The 23,840-nt window shown below is 27.2% G+C and overlaps 1 protein-coding gene across 1 annotated transcript in view; it reads left to right on the top strand.

The window, feature by feature from the left end:
• The first annotated feature begins 5,680 nt into the window (after nucleotides 1–5,680).
• LOC107443883 (voltage-gated inwardly rectifying potassium channel KCNH6) overlaps nucleotides 5,681–23,840 on the top strand; it is a 398,114-nt gene continuing 379,954 nt past the window's right edge. Inside the window, exon 1 of the mRNA XM_071183149.1 lies at nucleotides 5,681–6,864. Coding sequence (XP_071039250.1) covers nucleotides 6,789–6,864 — 76 coding nt within the window. The 5' untranslated portion in view covers nucleotides 5,681–6,788. The remainder of the gene's footprint in view (nucleotides 6,865–23,840) is intronic.

Here is a 23,840-nt window from a genome sequence, read left to right as displayed (position 1 = left end):
TTAATATATATATATATATGCATGCTCCGTTGCTGGGGTTGTTCTGTCCTCCTCCCACAATAGCTACGTCACTGGACTTATGTAATTACAAGTTTGGTATCATTTTGTTCTGAATTCAATTTAATTTTTTGCTGATTCATGTACAAACGAATTAGCATAGTGAAGTTTATTTTGTATTAGGTACTGTATATTCAAACGAACTGGTAGTTTATTTGTTTAAACTTGTGATTATCTTATCGAGTAACAGTATGGTAGAATTGCATTTTATGCCGGGGTAAAAGTTGAGAAAATTATTAGGTGTAATGTTCTTTGTTTAAGCTTTTTATTTTTTTTCTCAAAAAGGTTTATTCAAGTAATTACATTCATGTGTTTAATATTCTAAATATTTACAATTATCTTAAATTTAAATAGAATAATTTGAAATGACTTTCAAATGTTGAATCTCAAATATAGCATATTTCATGATGAATAAATAAAAAAGTAGTAATATCAAACTTGGAATTTTTTTTTGACAAAGTGGCATTCGAATGTGTATTTGATTTTTATTTCAACACAGTATTTATGATTAAATAATATTTTTTCATTCTTAATTATTAAAATTTGCATCAATTTATGTTTAATTGAGTAAACTACCAGATTTTACTTTATTAAAATAATACTATGATTTAAATATCGTCTAGTTATTCTTTTTTTACTGCGGTTTTATTGTTTTTTCGGAAAATAATTTGCGAAAACATGAGCTCACGATAAAAGTAAATAATTTTCTTTTTTATTATATTTATAAAAAAGAAAACTTTTTACTTTTGCCGTGAACACATGTTTTCGTGAGCACATAGTATGTTTACTTCTATTAACTATTGAAGGCAGTTTTGATGTTTTTAAATTTCGATTTTGTCATTCTTGTCTATGATAATTAAACGGAAGGTTGTATTTTTTTAATACCAAGTCTTTATATGGTAAGTTTTTCTGATTTGAATTTCTGCGATGACTAGACAATACGAATTCCGCACCCCGCTCTAACTGACCACAGTGCTGACGTAAAATATTCTCAGCAGTAGACCTCAGTCAATAGCTAGAGCCCTCTTGACTTTAGGCTAACCTTGGGAGGTTTTCGTGGCTTTCTTCTTCGTGTAACGCAAATGCTGGTTAGTTCCATCAAAACGCCCTCCTTGAAGGCTAGTTCTTCCCAATGCTTGATCCAGGAGTTCCCCTATCTTTTGGATCGGGCTCAAAATTACAAGGCTGTCGAATTGAACACTGGTAGTCGCTGTTCAACTCTGGTTATAAAATAAAATTAAATGGTAAGTTCTTTTGCCGTGTTTAAGCATAATTTTTGTTCACTCTTTATTTTATACCTGATCGTCAGGTTGCTGACATTTACATTCCATTGATGCCCTCCTCTACATTAATAACTTCATTATTATTTCGAACAAACTTTTTTTCAGTGGTGAAAGAAAAAATTATCAAATAATATAATTTCAATCGCATGTCTTTTATTGAGCGTAGTTAAATTTTTTTTTGTAAATATCTAGTATAACTTATGGTCTTCCTTCTTGTCAATTCATAAAATGCTTAATTCTTTTTTTACTAGGCTGTAATCAGTAATTTTTAAAGTTCACTAAAAGATTAAATATGGAAAAATTATTTTTATAATACTTGTGTCAAGGGTGTTGATTTTATTCTAACGGTAAGGACAGTATTTGCAGAGGTTGTTTCAACTTCCGGTAGAAGATTCGCTTGCATTGATTTCTATTTTTTTTATTTTTAAAGTTTACATCATCTTTCGACAATTTTTTTAGTGAAATTTATTGTTTTCCATGGCAAAAAATTCGTTTGCAAGTTTCGGTAGTTGTTCTGCCTTTAGATGCACTATGAGTTGAAGCACCAATTTGTTATCTGAAATTAAGATGTTTAAATTACAAATTTCTCCGAATTCAATGGAATAATATATAAAAGAGTAATGACTTGGAAAAAAAATAGTAACGTTCTGCTATGGCGTCAGAGGAGGACATCAAGACTTCCTATAGCCTTTGTTTGTTTTCATAATACATGAAATTTAATTCATGAAAATAGTTCAAGCAAAATAATCATGGTAGAAACTTTTTAAACAAAAAATTCGAATTATTTTTAAATGCAACTGATGCACTGTAAAAAATTCCGGATCAAATTACGGAATATAGCACCTGCACTTTGCCTGCATCATCTGTAAAATCCATTTTAACCGTAAAATATTATACCGTCATTTTTACAGTGATATTTATTTAATTAGAGAGATTCAGTGATTTTACGCTAATTACTACTGTAAAATTTACGGTATAACAGATTTCTTCATTCCTTAACATGTTTTGGTAAAATAGATTTTATGCTAAAACGTTTCAGCACCCTGAGTGCCAGCATTTTTTGCTGTAATTTGATCCGAAATTTTTTATAGTGCATTTTTCGTCAGTGTAATGAAACTTAAATTATTTATTAATCATAATTCACTTAATAATTTTTACATAAATGTAATATTTTAATAATAATTAATTAAATTAATAATTATCTAATTTAATAAACTAAATATTTTAATAATAATTATAATTTAAAAACCAAAATATTTTATAAACAGTATTGTAGGATCTTTATCGTGTTGTCGAGGGCAAGATGAAAAAGAGTAAAAAGAAAATTTATTGAGGGGATACTGCAGATCAATGTTTTTAATTATTGAATTAGATAAAAATGTTTTATAGCCAAAGTATTAGTTTAACGATTCAAGACATTAGCATCTTAATAATTTTAATAATTATAATTTTAATAATTATAATACTATAATAACGCTATTTCAAATTTTATATCCTTACAAATAAACATAATTTTTTTATGCATGTACCTCGTATTTCACTACAAAAAATATTTTTATGAGAAAATTAAGATTTGAACTATAATTTAACTGAAATTATAAATTGGTGTGTAACCAATGTTGATACTTATCACTATATAACGAATGGTAAAATGAAAAAGAAAATCATTAAAGAAAATATTAACCTAACTCGGAGTCCATATAGATTATAAATAAGATCCAGAACTATAGTAGTTTTACACGTTACTATTATAGTTATAATGTTATATGGATCTTATTTCAAACCAATTCTGAATTCAGTTTTTTCAAAGGGTAAAATAAATTCTTTTAAATAATTAAAAAAGCACTTCGTATTTTTCTTTTCTTTTATAAATTCTGAAAATAGCTCTTATTTCGACTTAAGATTTAAGAAGAAATTATTATGTAAAGACTTTTATCATATTTTAGAGAAACATAGCTACATTATAAATATTTGTATCCAGTTAAAATTACATGAAACAATTAAATAATTAGGGATTATTATATATTTGAAAATATGAAACTTGTATAATAGGCATTGCACAGTTCTCAAAAATTTCAAATTGAGTCTCTATAAAACTTTTTTTTAGAACTATAATTTGAAAATGAATAGCTTAGTATTAATGGGAAAAGCACAATTTAACAAGTTTAAAAGACAGACTGTCTATTCGGTACTTTAAAAAAGTATCATTGCTGGCACTAATAAATCGAAATATTATATTAATTCCATCGAATTTTTTATTTGTGGTTTTTACGATGCCTTTAAGGTATTTTACTACCAACACAAATAGAACCCTAAGGAATACTTTTTTGGATAAAAGCGTTGATTTCTATTTTATATTTTTAATCGAAATGGATTTGTTATGGACACACTTGGGAAAATTTCTGAAAGTTTGATCCCAATTGGAATATTGTTGCAAGCGTAATCTCAATTAGTTCTACATGGGGGAAACATTTCTGGTAAAATTACTGTACGGTATGGTAATAGCATTTTAGTTAAACAAAACCATAATTTACGTGAAAAAAAACCAAAATGTACGGAATTTAAAACATTCGTTTCATATTTTTTTCTGTTCATATGATAGCAGTTTATAGGAGATTCAAGTAGCTTTCAAAATTAAAATTTTTATTACCACACATTTATTTAACCAAATATAGGGTTTTATGCCATGCTCTAAGGTATCATGATAAAATTACTAAATTTTGCCACATTTTCCATATTTTATCACAGATTATAGAGCAATATTTAAATTTTATTGTTATTGTTTTATCGTTAATTTTACCAAAATCACTACCAAAGCGTTTCTGTAAAATTTACCTACGTTTTTAATGTTTCCATACCGCCAAAAACATGGTAAATTGTATCATGTTCTGTTAGTTTTGACCATACTTTCTTTCTCAGTGCAATTTCATGCTCTCGTAAACCCGTAAGGAGTGTTTGTTTATCGGACTTTTTATTACAAGATGGTATATATAACTTAAAATATGAAATAAAAAAATCAATAGTAAAAAAATGGATATATTTCCTTCTTTCAGAGCGTTCCGTAATTTCAAATGAGGGAAGTGAAACTTAATATTGAAATAAATCCTTATTATTTTAATAATTGATATTAACTTAATAATACTTTTTAAAATAAGGCTTGTTTTATACACGAAAAAAGTGTTTTATTGTTATGTTATATAAAAACTAATGAAGATGTTATATTTCGGCTTGAAATATTTATGTTTGTTTTTGTAGCCCTATTCTACACTGTAAAAAATTCCGGATCAAATTGCGGTTTAAAATACCGACGCTTTGGATGCATCTTCAGTATTTTGTCCATTTAAGTTTTAATTATTATCCATTTTCACCGTAAAATATTATACCGTAATTTTCGCAGCAATATTTATTTAATTAGATTGATTCGGTGGTTTTACGGTAACTATTACTGAAAAATAACAGTATGTCAGATTTTTGCTCCATAGCATGTTCCAGTAAAAAGGCATTTTACGGCGAATTCACCGTTTATATTTTTTTGTGTGCATCATTTTACAGTGTACATTATTTTTGATAACCTTTAGCAGGATCATCTGACACTCTTTATGTTGCAAATAGGAAATTTTTTTTATATTTTAAATGTTAGATTTGTTAAAATAGGATTTGATTTAGAAATTACTGTTCTTTTTTTTTAAATAACATATTCCAAGATTTGGAGGTAGAAATACTTGTAACAACCTTCTTTTGAAACTTTCACATATTATTGAATTAAAACCCGAAATCCCACTTGCGTGTCACAGTAATAGAATTTTACTCTTTTATATTAGAATAATAACGAGTTTTTCCTCGGAAAGACTTTAAATAGTTCCTTAACTGATCAAAAGTATACACACGTAAAAGTTTAGAGTGAACATTCTTTTATTTTCTCTTTAATGACATAGATGGCGCTTTTAAACGCAAGGGATAAGGTTTTATTTGTTTTAGCTCTTGCGCTTCCTGTGATGTTATAAGGAAAAGACTTCTCTTAACTTACACAGCAAATGAAGGAATGGATTAAATCAGAACGAGGGGGAAAATGAAACTGAAAAAGAAGTCGGGAAATTTATTCGCTTTTAAAGAGAGGTGTTGAAATTATTTTCTTTTTCTTAAAATGACGACGCGAATCGAATATTTAAAATAAATGAAGTATCGTTTGATTTTCTCAAGTTTGAAAGTACTTGGAAAAATAATTTAAGAAAAATGATTTTCGGAAAGATCGTTTGCCACACACCTCATTGAATCGATTGATGCGCAGCATATACGCGCACAAATGATTTCACCGAACATCTTGTGTGTTTATATTCGGTGACAAATACTTTTTAGTTTCTGAGAAGAACAGACGCTTCTACTCAGAGCGGCATCTTTGCTCACGTTGTCGGTGAAAACGAGGCGTTTTTGACAAATGCTGCCATGATGCAGATAAGTATTTTCTTCAGAAAGAATGCTTGTTTCCTCAGGAGAGTTTTGCTTTTTAAAATAATGCTTTTGATAAATTTGATTTTAAATTGATGAAGCACAAAATATTGTTAGCATGCTTTTACCTACCTGGTGCACATTTGAGTCTCCGGGATCCTGATATAGTTTACATTAAATGCCATTTAAATGAATCGCTTGAACTGTAGCTTGCTTTTAAGCACACGTAAATCTGGAAGTATATCTTCCGGATTTAAATCGTTTGCTTAAAGAAATCGTCATTATCGTTTACTTAATGAAAAGTAAATATAAACTCTCCAATATATTATTTTTATTTTTAATATTTTGTTAGGAAATATTCATTTTCAAAATTAAGAAAGTAATGGTTTCTTAATTGGTTAGTAGAAAAATGACAAATATTTTTTATTCTGAGAGAGAGGATGATGCATTTTTTTTTTAAAATAATTAATTCTAAATGAACTGCTTGAAGGAAAGAATTCGTAAGTTTTGTCAAACAAGCGTAGTGACCGAAAATTTTAACATTTTGAAATAAATTAAAGCTAAATAATTCATGAGCAATTTAACCAGAGCTTTGACATGCGTGTCTGAGACTTATAGTTAGTTAGACTGATAGAGTTTCATTAAGAGCTTAGTTAATGCTGAGCACTTTGCTATACATAGCTGGAGATATATATATATATTTTATTGCACAAAATTATATTTGTAACGCACATAAAAAATCAGATTCATAAATAATGTATTTTCAAACTAAATCGCATAATTAGTGCACAAAATGGGATCACTTTAAACGTAGATTCTGAAATAAACTCATGATGTTTAGAAACTTCCGGAAACCTTTAATGCACCATTTTGCCTTGAATTATACATTCCATTAACTTTGATGCAAACATTTACAACTATGACGAAATGAATTTTCAAATGGTGACTTTTGGATACATTCTTTCTTGCCACTGAGAAAAGAACTTCACAACCTATTTTAAAATGCCAGTGAAAAGAGGACATGTTGCTCCTCAAAATATATTTATTGACAGTATAATTCGAAAGTTCGATGGCTTGAGTAAGTAATTAAATTTTTTTTATTTTTTATTCAGTATGATTATTTGTAAAATTCATTTTTGCTTTTTTCTGTATTAAAATTTAGAAGTTCTCTGTGGAAATTCTGTATGAAATTAAATGTTAAGTAAGGAAATTTTATGTAAATTTACTATTTTGAAGAAGTGATAAAGGTGATGATATGAAATCAAACGCATATGTAGAAAAATTGAATATCCATAAGTCTAATTGATTTATTGTTTTACATATTTCCTGATATAATGTTGAACGCTTATTTAGTTATAAGTATTAACGTATTTTATGTTAAACACTGTTTAGGTGTAATTACTATAATTTCAAAAGTGCACATTGACAATTCACGCATTCATTACTTATTCTCGTTAAAAAAATAACATTATAAATTTGTTATTGTGATACTTCGAATCTATATTTGAATTTTGATACGGATGTTATATGCGGAGCAGGTAAAAATACAACAAAGAAATTTATTTTATTAATATCTTCTTTTTTCATATTCGAACTTCAGTTTCCATGATTTTTTAAATGAAGCTTCTTATAAGTGAAATAAGCAGTTTGGAAATTTTACGCTGTACCGAAATTGCTTACTCCTATTTACATTCTGCTATTATTGTGTTTAACTATTTAAATAAATAAATTATGTGAATAAATTTTATTTGAAAGTTAAAATTAAATCTTTTTTACTTTTTTTAAGATTTGTTGACTTCAACTGACATTTAAATTTCTTCGCCATTATTAATGTTTTAATTTGATTTTACTCTTTATTTTGATAAATGTGATACATAAATTTTACTTAGAACTAAATAAGTGCATTAAGGATATTGAGAAGCATAATAAAGTAAATTCAACTTCTTTAGAAGAAAAAGTGGCTTTGTATGAATTATTACTTTTGCCCTTCTGAATACATATAATTAAAAAAATTAGCATCCTACATTATTTTTTCGTATAAAATTGTTGTGAGTGGGAAATTAATAGTCAAACACTACAAACATATTATTTATTTACCATAACCTAAATAGAGTTATTACGGTGAAATTTATTATGAGTTTTTAAATAGCTTAAATCATTAAAGATTTTGGGGATAACAAAAACTATATCAAATTTATATTGTATTTTATAAGAGTACAGAAGTTGCGTTGAAAAAAGAACGCACAAGTGAAGAATAACAAATTCTATATTGTAAAAAAAGTAAAAAATAAATATATTTTTTAAAATTTAAAGTTCTAATTTATGGAATATATTGTGTTATTCCACCGATATCATTAGTTTGAAATAGGTAAAAATTCACTTATAAATGGAATCAGTAACATTGATCTGTAGATAAAAAATATAGTTCTCCATAAATATAATTTATTATACTTTTGAAACAGGTGAGTCATTTAAATAATAAATAAGCTATCGTTTTATGTAATATTTTTATTAATACTAATAAGAAAAACGGTAAAATTTATAAAGAGTCAAATATGAAGAAAAGTTAACAATGGTTTTTTTCTTCCTTCCTATCGTTAGTGTTTCTTCACAAGCGAGTTTATTGTAATTATTTTTATGATTTAGTGAAAGACATTTTATTTATATTTATGAGATGAAGTAGAAGTTTTTTGAAACTATTTATTGATTGTTATTGAAAAAATTTATTTGAAATTAAATATCGAATTAATTTATTGCACAATCCAATGTAATTTTAATGTTCAAGCTCTTTTTTAATATTCACTTCTTAATTAACTAAATAGTAGTTGTTACATGATTTATTTATTTAGACAGTTCGAAAATCATTTTCAACTTTTGTTTGGTCTTACAATGAAATGCATTTCATAGTAAGTGAAACATACTATGAAATAAAATTACTTGAACCACTAACGAATTGAAAATTTAAATGCATCAGTTCAAATACACCTCTTGTCTGCGTGCTAAGCGATTGTTCGGTTTTCGCGGTTTATCAAGCTGTCACGAATTTTTCGATTCTCATTAATCACGAATATTTTGTATTAATTTCCTTAATAGTTTTCAATTCAATTCAAATTTTTGACGAACAAAAATGACTTTTTGCGGATTAACTTAAATGGCTTTTTTATTCACTCACAAGTTTTGTAATTTTACGCTAGTGCTTAAAACTTTATTATTAAACTTATAAAAATAGGAACTATTTTACTTATAATTAAAAAGAAAAAACATGAATTGAAAATTCTAAAAAAAGGGTATTTTTATCAAACCATAGCTCTAAAGAGTGCAGTCTTTGCGTACTCTAAGTTAAAAAATCTAATTAGTTTGGCTTTTTTTACTCAAGATTGGATTTCCCATCAGATTAAATATGAATTCTGTAAAACATGTAAATGTCCTTAAAATAGTGAGGTGTTTTATTATATTTACTTAGTAAGGGCTAGTTTTTAATCTGCGTCTTTGACAATCAAAATTATTAACAAAACAAAATTAGCATATTTAAATATCTTTTATTCATTAATTGTCACAGTTGAACCGTGATGTCTCAGGGTATAGAGCCTTCGTATAGAGCCCGGGTTCGAATCCCACCGATGGATGGTCGATACCAATCACACACCCCGCTCGCACCAACCACAGTGCTGACGTAAAATAATCTCAGTGGTAGACGGATAATGGTTTAAAGTCCCTTTCCGTCAGACTAACCATAGGAGGTTTTTTGTGGTTTTTCTCTCCATGTAGTGTAAATGTGCGTTAGCTCCATCAAAAAGTCGTCCAGGAAGGCAAATTTCTCCCGATACTGGATCCAAGCAAATCCAAGCACTGTCTTCTGGAATTGGTTCAAAGTTACTAGGTTACGGAGTTGAACTTTGGTAGCTGTGAAACTCAAAGTCTCAAAATTGGTTTGACCTGTTCAACGATGGTTATAAAATGAAATTATTACAGTTTGTTATAAAATTACTAAAAACCCTATAATTCTTTTGTAAAAAATATTAAATTGTAAATGTGGATTAATGAAAGAACAATCAGTATCAATGTCTGGAGAATATATGTAATCAAATTGGATATGTAATCAAATAATACGTAATCAATCAACCATAATATGTAATCAAATTGGATCAGAGATGCAATATTGTTTATGTAATAATATGACTGCATGTAATATAAAGAATCGTCAGTAACTGATCTAAATAAATAACTCACTCGAATTTCTATGATGGAACTAAAAGAAAATATCTTTCAATGAACCAACATTTACGCTGAGAAAGAAATGTGGTCAAAATTACCAGGATATGGTAAAATTTACCGTGTTTTTGGCTCGAGGGGAAGGCTCGAGGCATTTTTATCGAAGTGCTTTGGTAATGATTTTGATAAAATCAACAATAAAATATATATGATTTTGATATGATATGATAATGTGAAATGTGATAAAATTTGGTGATTTTATCATGATATCTTAAAGCATGGCAAATAAACCATATATTCGGTTAAGTTTACTTTTTAGTTTTGTATTTTTTTCTAACTGTGTGGTGCTAAAGACTGTAATTATAGAGACCAGGTTTTCCTGTAAACAGTTACCATACAAACTGAAAAATTATTAAATGAATGGTTTAAATACCGTATATATATAGAATTTTTTTTACCAGAAACGTCATTAGCATATTGTGCGGTAGTTTTACTCGAATATTTTTATCCGCGAATACTGTAAATATGGCTAATTCTTCTTCTCTCTTACTTTTTTTTAAAAAATTTTTTTTAGCCAGCAACATTTTTAAATTTCAATACTGGTTGATTTTTTGAGATAATGGATATAATTTTTCCTGGTAACAATACCATACTTCTTTCAAATAATACTTCGGTGAACATTTTAATTTGAGAATAGCTAAAGTTGCCTGTTTGAGAAAATGGACTTAACTTGAAATGCGCGTTGAAACGCACAGCTAAAAATGCGTATTGAAAAAGATAGAAAAGCTTGAAATGCGTGTTTGGAAAAACTGACAGTTTGTAATACATATTTAAAAAAATAGACACAATTTAAGATACGCAGGGCTTACTGGACATTGCTTTTTATAACTTTGTATTGATGTTAAAAATTTGGTCTAAAAAATTTTAAAAAAAATTTGCTTCATCAAAATTCACATTATCAAAAATGCATTATCATGTTCATATTTTCTAAACGAATTATCAAAAATATAAATTGCTCAGCTGTTAGCGGTGTTATAAAATTAATATAAATTATCTAATGTATTAAGCATCGAACATAACAGGGGGTATTAAGTATTATTAAGGATGTATTAAGCATCTAGCATTCCATACATTACAGGGTTTGCGACGATATCATTAGTTTATGTCGATGAAAATTCATTCACATATAATCTGTAACATTGTTTTGTAGATAAAAGTAGATAAAATAACTTATGTTATAGTTTATAATTTATGTTATGTAATAGTTTTGTCGATAAAATAATTCATTATATTTTTAATATAGGAGATTCATTTAAATAATAAGTAAGCTATCTTTTCCTCTTAATATTTCAAAGATCTAAAATTACTAGTATATTTTGGATGCTTAATATTTGTATGAATATTTTAATAAGAAATACAATAAAAATTATAAAGAATAAAATGTAAAAAAAGAGTTAACAATGCATTTCTCTTTCCTTCTGTTATTAGTTTTTCCCCACGAATGAGTCGTTCAATGCAATTATTTTCGTTTTTAATGAAAGTTATTTTATTTGTAAATGTCGGATAAACATTATCAAAGATTTTTATTTTTTTTAAAACACGCATTTCTAGCTTCGTCTATTTTCTTTGAAACGCATTTTGAGTCATGATCTAGTTTCTTACACGCGCATCCAAGCATTCTTCATTGTCTTAAACTCTCTTTTCAGGCTATATCCATTTTCATAAATGCGCATTTTGATATATGCCTAAAATATAATGCATGGATGAAGAGTTTTTTTTTCAAATAAGTTTTCTGAAACATATATAACATACAAACATATATATTTTTAAAAAGTAAACAAAAATCAGTTCCGTGTTTAGTTTTTAAAATATGCGATATTGAAAACAAGATTCTTTGTTTAACATTTTGTTATTGTTATTCAACGTCAACATGGAGAACAAAAATTCGGGTAAAATTATCGTACTATATGGTAATGACATTTCTGGTTAAAAATCATAATTCTGGTAATGAAACCAAAATATATGGTATTTATAAACAGTTCATCAGGTAATTTTTCCGTTCATACAGTAATGGTTTACCAGAATTTCTGTTTATCAAAATTATAGTTCTTATTACCACTTATTTACTAAAAAATACAAAACTGAAAAATAAATTTTAACAAATAAATTGTTTTACACCATGTTCAAAGAAATCATGATAGTTTTACAAAAATTTTGCCACATTTACCAAATTTTATCACATATCATAAAATCATATTTAATTGATATTTTTACCAAAATCATTGCCAAACCGCTTTGTAAAAAATTACCGCGTTTTAATGTGTTCCCATAAAACCAGAAAGACGGTAAATTTTTACCATATTCTGGAAGTTTTGAAATTAATTTCTTCTCAGTGTATATAAATCTAAACCTGAAATGAAAGCTTTGTATTATAAATAAATACAGTATTGATAAAATGAAAAAAACAATTTTTTTCCCCTTCTTAGCCGACCTTTCATTTACTTTCATTACTCCGTGTATTAAATTAAATAAATATCGATTAGTTGTATTACTTTATTAGTTTAGTGCTAAGCAGAAAAATAATTAGTTTCGAGCAATTTTCAAAGGTTTCAAAAGGCTTATTTTCTTGCTCACCGATAAATTGGCATAACATATTTGAAGCCTCAAAAATGAAGAGAAAAACTAGAAAACATATAGTTAAAAGAAATATTAAATAGTAAAAGACGATATAAATGCTTTTACGATTAAGGTTTTATGAACATATTTCTGAAACTTTGTTTTTTTAAAAATTATATTTTGTGCTATTCCACAAGTTTATTAACGTGCATAACAATTCCTCAATAGACATTTTAAAAGTTTTAAAATGTAAAAACTTTAAAAAATTGTTTGGAAATTTCTGTGGTATTTCTCAAATGCATTAAATTCCGCACACATTTATACTACACGTTGAGAAAGTTTTTAATTGCATAAAATTTAAAAATTTATGTTTTCTTTTTTGACATCACATCACATTATGGCATATATTCCAATCGTTTGTGAATGCTTTGTGATATAGCGAAATAAGCAAGAAGTGACAATAAAATTACTGATCTCCTGACTAAGATATTGGGATAATATTTTCCAAATTAGAACTCTTTATACCATTGAAATTGGAAATTAGTGTCAGCGAGACAACGTATTTCGCTGAAAAACTAGTGCATGCTTTTTAAATTTTGAAAAAAGGTTTTCTAATTCGACTGTATTTGTTTTGACACTGCTTTGACACTTTTTTGCTCAATTTTAAGAAACTCTTTTGTACAGTGAAAATAGTAAGATAGAAAAAGCTTCGGTTTTGGAGTTTACTTTAGAAAGCTCCATTTTTTAAAAAAAATTTAAAACAAAGTTTTTTTTTTTTTTTTTTTTTTTTTTTTTTTTTTTTTTTNTTTTTTTTTTTTTTTTAAATTGAATAACGTTTATTTTGGGTAGTATGTAGGATATCAGTTTATAGTCATTAATTGTAAATAAACTGAATTTGTCGAAATTTTACTTGGCAGTTTTTGTTTATTAAAAATATAAATTTTGCAAATAAAATATATTTTTCAGTTGCAACTGTTAATCATTACACTATTTTTTTTTTATCAACGCGTATCTTTACATAAGCATCTAGTGTTTCGAATCATGCCTGCATAGAAAAAAAAGAATGACTTTTGTTCCTTTTGATAAATTTTTTCATAAAAAAATTATATTGAACATTTTATAAAAGCTGATAAGAATTGATTTTCTGTTAAACTTTTTTAAGTCTATTATTTCCTCATTCTTTAGTAAACAGAGCTAAATAAGGAGACGTACACCTCCTTCAAAATATTAGTGTTGTTGTTATACTTTCATGCAGCTTTTGTTTCTTCTCGAAGAAGAATACTTATGTTACAACTGCCTTAAACATCAGTTCTTTTATTAAAATGAGAAGCATACATTATAGAAGTTAAAGTATAAAAATACTTTTTTGCTAAAAGTGCTATTAATAATGTTGATGATTGTATTTAAGCCAAGAGATAAGACTTAATTACTTTGAAACCATCGAAAAAATTAAAAAAAACTATAAAAAATTAACGAGTTGAAAAAAAATCACTGAAGATGATTTTTTACTTTTTATTATTAAATATGCTGTTTTCTAATGTTAGCCCTAGGATAAGTGCATTCATATTTAATGTATCAAAAATATTTAAACTAGCATTTAAATGTTTTATATAATTTATTGCTGATGAATAATTTGTTACACAATAAGTCTTATTGTGTCGTATTAGTTTAGTGTAAAAAGTTTCGAACTAAAAATATGAAAATAAGTCTCTGCGTTATAGTCATCATAATCAGGACATCTCTTTTTTAAAACTAAAAATTGGTACCAAAGAGGGGGAATGATTTTGTATGCGTCTGAGAGAAATAATCACTACATTTGATCAGAACTTAAAGAGCATATTTATGTCAAAATCTTAAATCTAATGAACTAAACTTAAAGAGTGTAAATATACTCGTTACGTTTAGTTCATTAGTGTTAATATTATCAAAAGAGTATTTCTTTAAAGTAAAATTTTTTTTTGTGTTCTTATTTTTGGAAATAGTCAGCAGCGCAGCTAACTCGATAAATACGAGTACAGATACTTTGAGGAACTGTTTCGAAGGGTGTCCCGTTTAATTATTTTTAATCCTATTTAAAATATATTTTAAAAAAAAAAATCATCCTATGGATTTTCTAGGTGAAAAAATAATAATAATTTAAAAAAATGCTTCTTTAATTTTAAAAAGCAAAAATGTGTTCAAAATTGAAGCACCATATACTAATGTTTGAGCAAAATGTATCTGCAGAGAGAAATGTGGGAGATATAATATTAGTTGGTTGCCTCCAGGATTCGAATCAAGGATCTCCGAGTTCGTTATAGGATACTTTTATACCCTACTTGTACAACCCGGTTCAGGGTGAGTTTGGAAGCTTTTCAAATTACACACCGCCATGACGAATCTTGACATACAAATTTCCAATTTCAATGGCACAAAGGGTTGCAATTTGGAAAATATGCTCCCAATAGCTTAGTCAGAAGATCGTCACACATTTTGCTTGTTTTGCGATATCTTAAACCTTCTACTGTGCGGTTTTCAGGAGAACTCCTCCAGACATCAGTCTCGCGTCGAGGCAGTTACCATGGTTACGAGTGAAAGTCACTTCGAATAGGGGTGTGGGGTGAATAGTCTTGTCTTGATCTTTGCATAGGTCAGCTTAAGTAAACCAATCGACGCCTTCATATCTCCATTTCACCCCCATTAGGAACGTGCTAACGCTTGCTACCATAGCAGCAGATAGCCCCAGACTTTTAGTCTAGAGGAGTTCTCCTCAAAGCCGCAGAAGTAAATGGAACATATAAAGCTTTCTGATTCTCCTTGAACTGGTTTGTACAACTACGAAACCGGAAGTCATTCGTTCGAATCCTTTCGGCAGTCAACGAACATCTCTCTCGTATATTTATCTTTCTACGTCTCTTTTGAGACTATGCATTTTGGATAGAAATTAGTACATGCTGTTTCAATTTTTTATGCGGATTTTAAAGTTCGACTATTGTTTGGTTCGATGCTATTTTGTCACTTAGATTTCTAAAAATCTTTTTTACAGTGCAAAATTAATAGAATTTTTTCGACATGTTATGAAATATTATTTTTGAATGAAAGAATTCATATTAAAATATTATGTTAAGACTCTTACTACAAAAATAGATTTTCTAACGTTTGAAATCTAATGTCGACATATATTTGGTTTAGGAGTGTTTACTCGAGAAAAAAAAACTAATTACAGCTCTAGTGCAACTTAAATAAAGTACTAGTATTACTACTTGAATGATACAATATAATTTTCAATTAAGTGCATACTATGGAAATTTAACGCAATTTTAAAATCTTTTTTAGAATATTATCATGTTTTTGAGCTGTGTTAGCCATGACAAAGTTAGATTTTAGACATACATAATGAATAATGCAAAAATATTTTAAGCAAAATATATAATGGTTCTTAAATGAAAATATAAAATTAAATGTCTTGTGCAAAGTGAAGTTGAATGTTATTAAAAAAAAAGGCTTTAAAGAGCATATTTTTTTTTTGATTTTATAATTTCTTAAATTGTTATTGTTGTGTTTTAAGCTGAAGAGCATTCTAAATCGAAAGTATTAGTCTCTTAAATTTGAAATGTCAGGGGTGTCATTTCGACTTTTAAAAGCTAGTTACGCTTATTCGGCTTTCAAGTTAAATCAATTTATACTTGACTCAAGATCTTTTAATTTTCACTTAAAGAGTTAAAATAAGGACCACGCATTTTATTTTCACCAACACAAACCTTCACTTGAATTGTATCTTATGATAAAATTCAGTCAAATTAGAAAAACAAGCAAATATTCTTCATACGTTTAATGTAAGTTTGAAATTAACGCATTTATAATAAAATAATATACACACATGCTTTGTAAAAAAAAACCCTTTGCTTTTCAGATTTTAAAGGGATTTAGTAATTTGAGTATAAATAAAGTGAAATTCGTTACAATTGATTCTAAATTAGTTTAGTATTTAATGGGATGTAAACTATTCAAGAAATAAAAAGACGCAGATTATAAGTAGAGCAGCTTATTTTGATTGCTTTTGTAATTAAAGTTAAAAATAAAACTCTGTATTAACTTTTTTAAGACCAGTTTTTTCTTTTCCAATAAAGAGACTAATTTCGACTTTAATGGATCAAATAAGGTAAAAATAACAATATCTTGTCAAAAAAAAAAAAAAAAAAAAAAAAAAAAAAAAAAAAAAAAAAAAAAAAAAAAAAAAAAAANTAAATTAAAAAAAAAAAAGAAAAGAAAAAATAAACTATTGTATTGGGCAATCGGAGCGACTAGGACAAATGTGTCCTTCCGGTTTTTTAGATGAGACGCATTTATATCAGTGGTGTCTGCGGGGCATATTTGTACCGGTGGGGTTTTTTAGAGACAAATTTTAATTTTTCGTACGAATTTGAAATTTATCTATTAAATAAACAAATTAGTTGTTGTCTCTTTTGAAACTTAATATACAACTTACAAGAAACTCCAAAATATATGCTTTTTATGCATTCTCAATGCAATGAAAGCCTTCTCATTTTAAATATTTGTCGTTAAAAACACTCATATAAAGTAATTGTTATTTATTTAAATAATACGTTTTGTCTTAGAAACATTATCCAGGCTCGTTTGTTTGCTTGAATGAATAATTAGCAAAATTTTTCGCTGCATTTTCCCTGTTTCTAAACGTAAGAAATGTCATATAATTTATAGTACACAATCATGAAAATGCTTTTTTTTTCCAGCTAATGTTAATTTTAGTTGCTTCCAGTTAGTAAATAAAGGTATCCTTTTTCGCAAGTATGTTTGTAATATAGAAAACACGTTATATACATTTTATGTATTACATAAATTCACAAGAATGCATTATTTTCTATGAAATGGCATTTATCAGAACGGGAAAAGCAAACAAACTCAAAGCATATCGATGGGAAAACAAAATAGTATTTAATTATGAGAAAAAGTACTTTTACTACACATCAAGTTAATCATATAACAATTTATTTATAATACGGTTCGAAACAAAATGGCTTTTAATTCGGATGGGCTACAAATATTAAGCTAACTTAAATAAATAATTCAGACATCTTTTTTTTTATCCCATAGTAAGTTAAGAAATAATGCCCTCAGGGAAACTTCTTTAAAAGAAATATAGAAATATGGTATTCCTTAGATTAACGAGCATATACAAGATCCTTTTAATAAAAAAGAACACTCCAAAAGACTTTGACAATAAAGTTAATCAGAAAACAGAACTTTTTCAGTTTAAGAGTTAAAAAGTAAGTTTCAGATTTTTTTAGAAGTATAAAGACTTTTTAAGTGCAGTTAAACTTGATAAGTAGATTAAAACTTTTATTTTAATTTTCTGTTTTTATTTGTACATAATAAGCTTTTCATCGTCATTCAATAGCACCATGTCTTTAATGAAGATAGGATTTAAAGGCATTTCCGCAAAGAGAAACAATTTTTGAGAGAAACAATTATTTGATTAATTTTGGAACTCCTCTAGATTTATTCTCATGCATGTACCCATTCTGAACTGATTTGATAACTAGTTTAGAATGGGTTCTTTAATATTGTACAGCACGAAAATTGTACAGGTGGACAACTCTAAGTAACTTTTGATCTAATGATTGGATCTTCGCGTTCTAGAACTCAATCTTAATCTCAAATATCTCATATATGCTAATTAATTAGTGATATTAGTGACTATATATCCACCCATTTTTGAAAGATAATGCCGAATAGAATAAATATCCAACATTAATTTATTTCTGAAAAATTGAAAAATTATTTTCTGAATAACGTTCTCCTATACTGAATAACATCCCTCTCTTTGATTGTTGAACTCTGTCGGGCTGAAGAGCTCTGTTACGACACACCTGTCACAAGAGACGTATGCATCGTAATATTTTTCGACTACAAAATTCGCTAATTTTGAGAAAAGGAGGGTAAAAAGACACCTCTATGAATAGTACGGAAGACGGAAGAAGTTTTCTGACCTAGCCCGTGAAGGCAGGAGGTGTTTCTGTTGGCTCACCTGCAAACAAACAATCCCCCCTTCTTCATCGAACCTAAATAAACTTTGTGAGTCACATCGGAGGGAATGCGCATCCTTTCACTCCATTTTTCCCGCCACGAGAACAAACAAGCGTTCAATCATTCATGAAAAGATTGGTGTAGGATGATCAGATGAACCTACCATTTGGCGACATGTCAGAACTTTCGAAATTGATGAAACTCTGTAATGGTTTTTAAAGTTGTTTTATCGGCACTTGAAATTATATTCGTTAGATAATTTAATTATGTCTAGATACCCTTTAAAATATTTCAAATTTAAAAAAAAAAGTACTTTTTTGAAAAGGATTCTTATGGTGTCTGTAAAATGACGTTGAAAACAAGTTTTGCTACTCGAAGAAGATTAAACGGAGAAATTCCATACTTTTTGATGACAACATTATCAAACATTTAATTAACCTCGTTTCGAGACAATATTTTTTTAAAAATGACAGCAATTTTCAGGAACGGCTAGATTGATTGTTTTAATAAACTTTATAGCGTGTCTAGAGAGTAAAGGTGGCAGAGGCGTAATACTATTAGTACACTGATATAAAAAGTATGATCAAAACCACCAGAATATGGTAATACTTGTTCTTTGGGAACACCACAAAGCTTGGTAATTTTTACGAAACGCTTTGGTAATGATTTTGGTAAAATTAACAATATGGTTTCGATAATATGTAACAAAACTTGGTAAATGTGGTAAAATATGGTAAAATGTGGTAAATTACGGTATATCATATTTTTTGTTCTATAAAACCGGTATAAATTGACCTTTATTTTTAAAATGGATTCTTATTCCTGTAAAAAGGGATTTTAGTGTAACAAGTACAGTCACTTTCGGCGTCATTTTACCATAATTTGATCGGGAATTTTTTTTCACAGTTTACTATTTTGCTTTGAAAGCTTTTGATTGCGTTTCTTTTTTCAAAGCAGTAATGTCAAGGAAAGAAAAAAAGTAACTTTTATTATGAAAATATTTCTGCTGAAATACAAGTTTCAAAACTAATCTCAACTTTTTCAGATTTCCGTGCTTTAAGATTAAATCTACATGATTAAGCTCTAATGATATTTGTCACGACATTAGCTCGAGTATCATTGCGAAAGTCAACAGGGAGATTTAGCTCACTGCAGAAATTCATTGTAATGAAACAGTCATTTCGTACTGTTTATTCTTTTAAACGTTAATGACATGTTAGAATGAGAATTTTTAATAGAAGTAATATCACTCTGAAAACGAGTGCCTTAACTGTATTTTTACTTTAGCAAAGTTTAGAGTTGAGTTTGCTTGCAAAGTGGAGCAGTTTCTATGGGGATTTGTTAAAATATTTATAGCTTCTTTATGGTTAAAAATGTATTTGCTTTAAATATAAATTCAGGTATTAGTTTTGGGTCTTAGGACAAGATAATTGTTTGTATTTTTCCATATTAAATTTTTTTAATGCTTCTCTGGTTTTTATTCGTAAAACGATTACGACCATTTAGTTGGTAACTTTTCTTAAAAATATTTTTTTCATAAATAATTTGACATTTTTGCTTAGTTTGCACTGTATATCCATCTTACAATCAACTTATTATCTTACGTTAACAAAAAATGTTTCAATTTACGAGATTTCTCAAAATCAGAGTAATGAAACTATGTGAGAAAAATACATCCATTTTTCGTATTTTAAGGCTACTTAATTTCGAGGATTTTTGGGATGATTATTGTGACTAAGTTTAAATTATTATAAAATAAATTGTTAATCTTATTTACACAGAAATTTTATTAAAAAAATGAACACTAGAGACAAAACAATGCTCTATTAGGAACTAAAAAAATATATTTTATGAATATATTTTGTGCTGCTATTACATACGGCTTGTAGTTCATTATTATTAATAATCTTATTAAAAAATAATAATCTTGTTAAAAATTAATAATCTTATTTCTAAATACGTTATAGAAGAGCTATTATACCCTAGCGGTGATATTTAGTTTCTAAAACAATTTTGTGTGACACATGTGCAACGACAGTTTCATGATTATATGTACTTTTGATATAATTTGCGAGTTAAAATTTGCAACTTAGTGTGTTTTACTTCGTAAATGATTTCAATTTTAAATTTTGAAAAAACGTCCCATTTTTCTTACAATTTTTCGGATTATAACGATTGTTTAACAATGTTGCTATCAGATTTCAAATAAAATAATTTCTTGGCTCTATACATCGAATAAAGGTTAATTACAATATCTTAAAACTCGTTTTGCTGTGTGTATTATGAACAATAAAATTATAGTACATATAATTATAATACTAATTTTCTTTATTTAAAATTGTACTTTTCAAATAAAAAATAATAATAAATGCGAAATAAAATGAAATAGCAACAATAAATTATCTTTGAAACGTAGAGAATGACTGAGTCTTATTATACGAGTCCTAATTGACGCAAATAAAGTTAAAATGTCACCCATTAGAGGATTTGCTGTATAAGAATATAATGTAACTAAAAAGAATAAAATAGATAAACGGATATCGAATTTAATGGAATTCTGTGATCTTTTGTAATTTATGAATTAGAGCTTTTATATTTCTGTATTAAATTTCGATAAAACCAATTTAGACCCGAATAGAAAAAAAAAATGAAATAAGTATAATTACATCAAATATGTTAAATTTTTTTAAAAATCTAATTAATATTTAAAGGAGTGATTTAATTAATTTATTTTAGTATTCTTATAATTTATGCCTGCTTAGCCAAACGTTTTAAAACCTCTGTCTGTCTGAGGGACGAATATATCCATTAGACATTCATATGGAAATGTCTAATGCTTCAATTGCTTCATTTTAGATTATAAATGATACGTACTGTAGCGATTGATTGATGATGTCTAGCACTTAAGTATTTAGAGAACACGTCAGTCTAGGGATTGTTCAAAATGCAACGTTAACCACATAAATGACATGATAAAGACACAATTTTTTTATTTTTTATGAATAGTTTAGATGATAAATTTTGGATGGGTAATAAGAGGTTTTTAACTGTCTCTTCAATAAATTTTTTTTCTCCCGCAGACTTAACGTTATTAAGGTCCAGATGCGTGATCTTGCGTCATTTATCTCATATAAATGTATCGTAAACTTCTCTAAGCCAAGAAATTTAAGCCCTGAAATATACCAAATTAATTTGCATTAATGTTTTGTGCGGTATTACCTGATCTTAAACAGCTTACATATAAACTTATTCAGGTATAATTTTATTTAAAGGTACTAATTCTTTTGTAATGTTAATCATAAATAAATAAACTTTTTTTCATTCAGCTGATTCAATCTGTTGAATTAAGATAAATTTATGAAATGGATGAAAAATAGACAAAATTGCTGAGTTGAATTGAATGATAAGTTCTGTCGGGTGAAGGATTAACAATTAGGATTACTCAGGATTATAACTCAGGATTATAACTCAGGATTATACTCCGTTAGGATTATAATTACTCAGAAAGTAATAAATCTAGGATTTAAAATTCGGTAAAAAGAGTCCAAAAAATCAGTCAATTGTAATTATATTGAATAATAGAAACATTATACTATTTAAATGACATAATATTTTGTAAAGCATGCGTATCTAAGGCATATAAATAAAGTTTTTTGTAAATTAAATTAAGATAAATTTATGAAATGAATGAAAAAATAACAAACCTGCTTGATCTGAGTTGAATTAAATGACAAATTCATTAGGATTCTATCGGAAGAAGGATTAGTTGATAGGATTTTATTAGTTTGAAATGTAGTCAGTCTACTATTTGAAATTCTGCAAGCAAAACTCTGAAAAGTTAAATATGAAATCAAGTAATGTAAATAATATTAAATTTAAATAAATTAGAAATATTTTAAGTTTCTAATTACATTTTTGTAAGTCATAAATATCATATCATAAAAATCATATCATAAATATCCTTTCGATTTTCTTTAATAGACTTTTCAAACTATTAGTTAATTTTTGGGACACCTGGTTTCTGATTGCATATTTACTTTGTAGTTTATTGTAATTCTGAACTAAACTCGCAATAAATAACGCTTCTGTTAATGAGAGGAACAAATTTGTTATGTTCAAATTATTGACTTTTAATCTAATTTCATTTCATCTTTTGCTAATAATACATAGAAAGATAATTGAATATGTATCCATTGTGTCTCTTTTAGAAGTTGACATAAACATTTTTAAAAATTTACTTTGCTTTGTTCAGATTAGCTGTCGGCGGCATTTCTTAATTAAATAAACAGTTTTCGAGTAAGTTTCTTCACAGGCACAGAGCATGACTAATTTAATTATTTTAAGAGCTAATGTGTTTTTTGCTGAATGCTATAAATACTAAACGAATGCCTTATTTAATTATTGAAAAGCAGATATTTCATCAAGATGTACCATAAATGAAATTTTTTGAAATAGTCTCTACCAAGTAAAACTGCGTTTGCGTAAAAAGCTATAACTGAGAGGAAATTGAAATCAAAATTATTATTCAATAATAGTTAGTACCGAAATAGTTAGAGACATATTTCTTTGATAGTATTTCTCTCAGTTACTGTTAATGAAGATTTACTTGTTTTCATCATATAATCTTCTTTAACTTATTTTCTCCATAAGATCTTCCTATAAAGATTTGAATGTTATTAATAGTAATTTACTTAATTTCTAAAGTGTTTTAAAGGTTATAAAATTGTATGGTTTTGATTACAGAACAATATTTTAAAGTATTTTTCAGTCAAGAGAATAAAAATTAGTGAAAATTAGATCTTTATTGATAGCCTAAGTAAAGGAAGCGAAAGATTTACATATTATTAGTTAAGAAAACATGTTTTTGTTAGAATTGTCAAAAGAAAGATAAAATAATAGAGAAAAGTGGAGAAGCATAAAAGCGTATCTTAAGCGATTTTAAACATCTACACTTTCAGAAAAGTTGGTACGTTGAACTATAATATCAGAAAAAATTTACTTCAACCTTAATAAACTGAACCATATTATAGTTGGACCTTAGTATATTGTAATCCAAGCTCAAAAAGGATAATTTGCTCGACTATAAGGATTAATTTGGGACCGTGATAACATTACAACAAATTTGAATGATATTATGGTTTAATACAATATTCAAATGTTTACTAAGTTGTTTCTTTTTTTCTAATTTTTAGAACAAAA

Source organism: Parasteatoda tepidariorum, chromosome 7 (genome assembly GCF_043381705.1).
Source record: "Parasteatoda tepidariorum isolate YZ-2023 chromosome 7, CAS_Ptep_4.0, whole genome shotgun sequence".
NCBI classification, from domain to species: Eukaryota; Metazoa; Arthropoda; class Arachnida; order Araneae; family Theridiidae; genus Parasteatoda; species Parasteatoda tepidariorum.
This window is presented reverse-complemented; position numbering and strand designations above follow the sequence as displayed.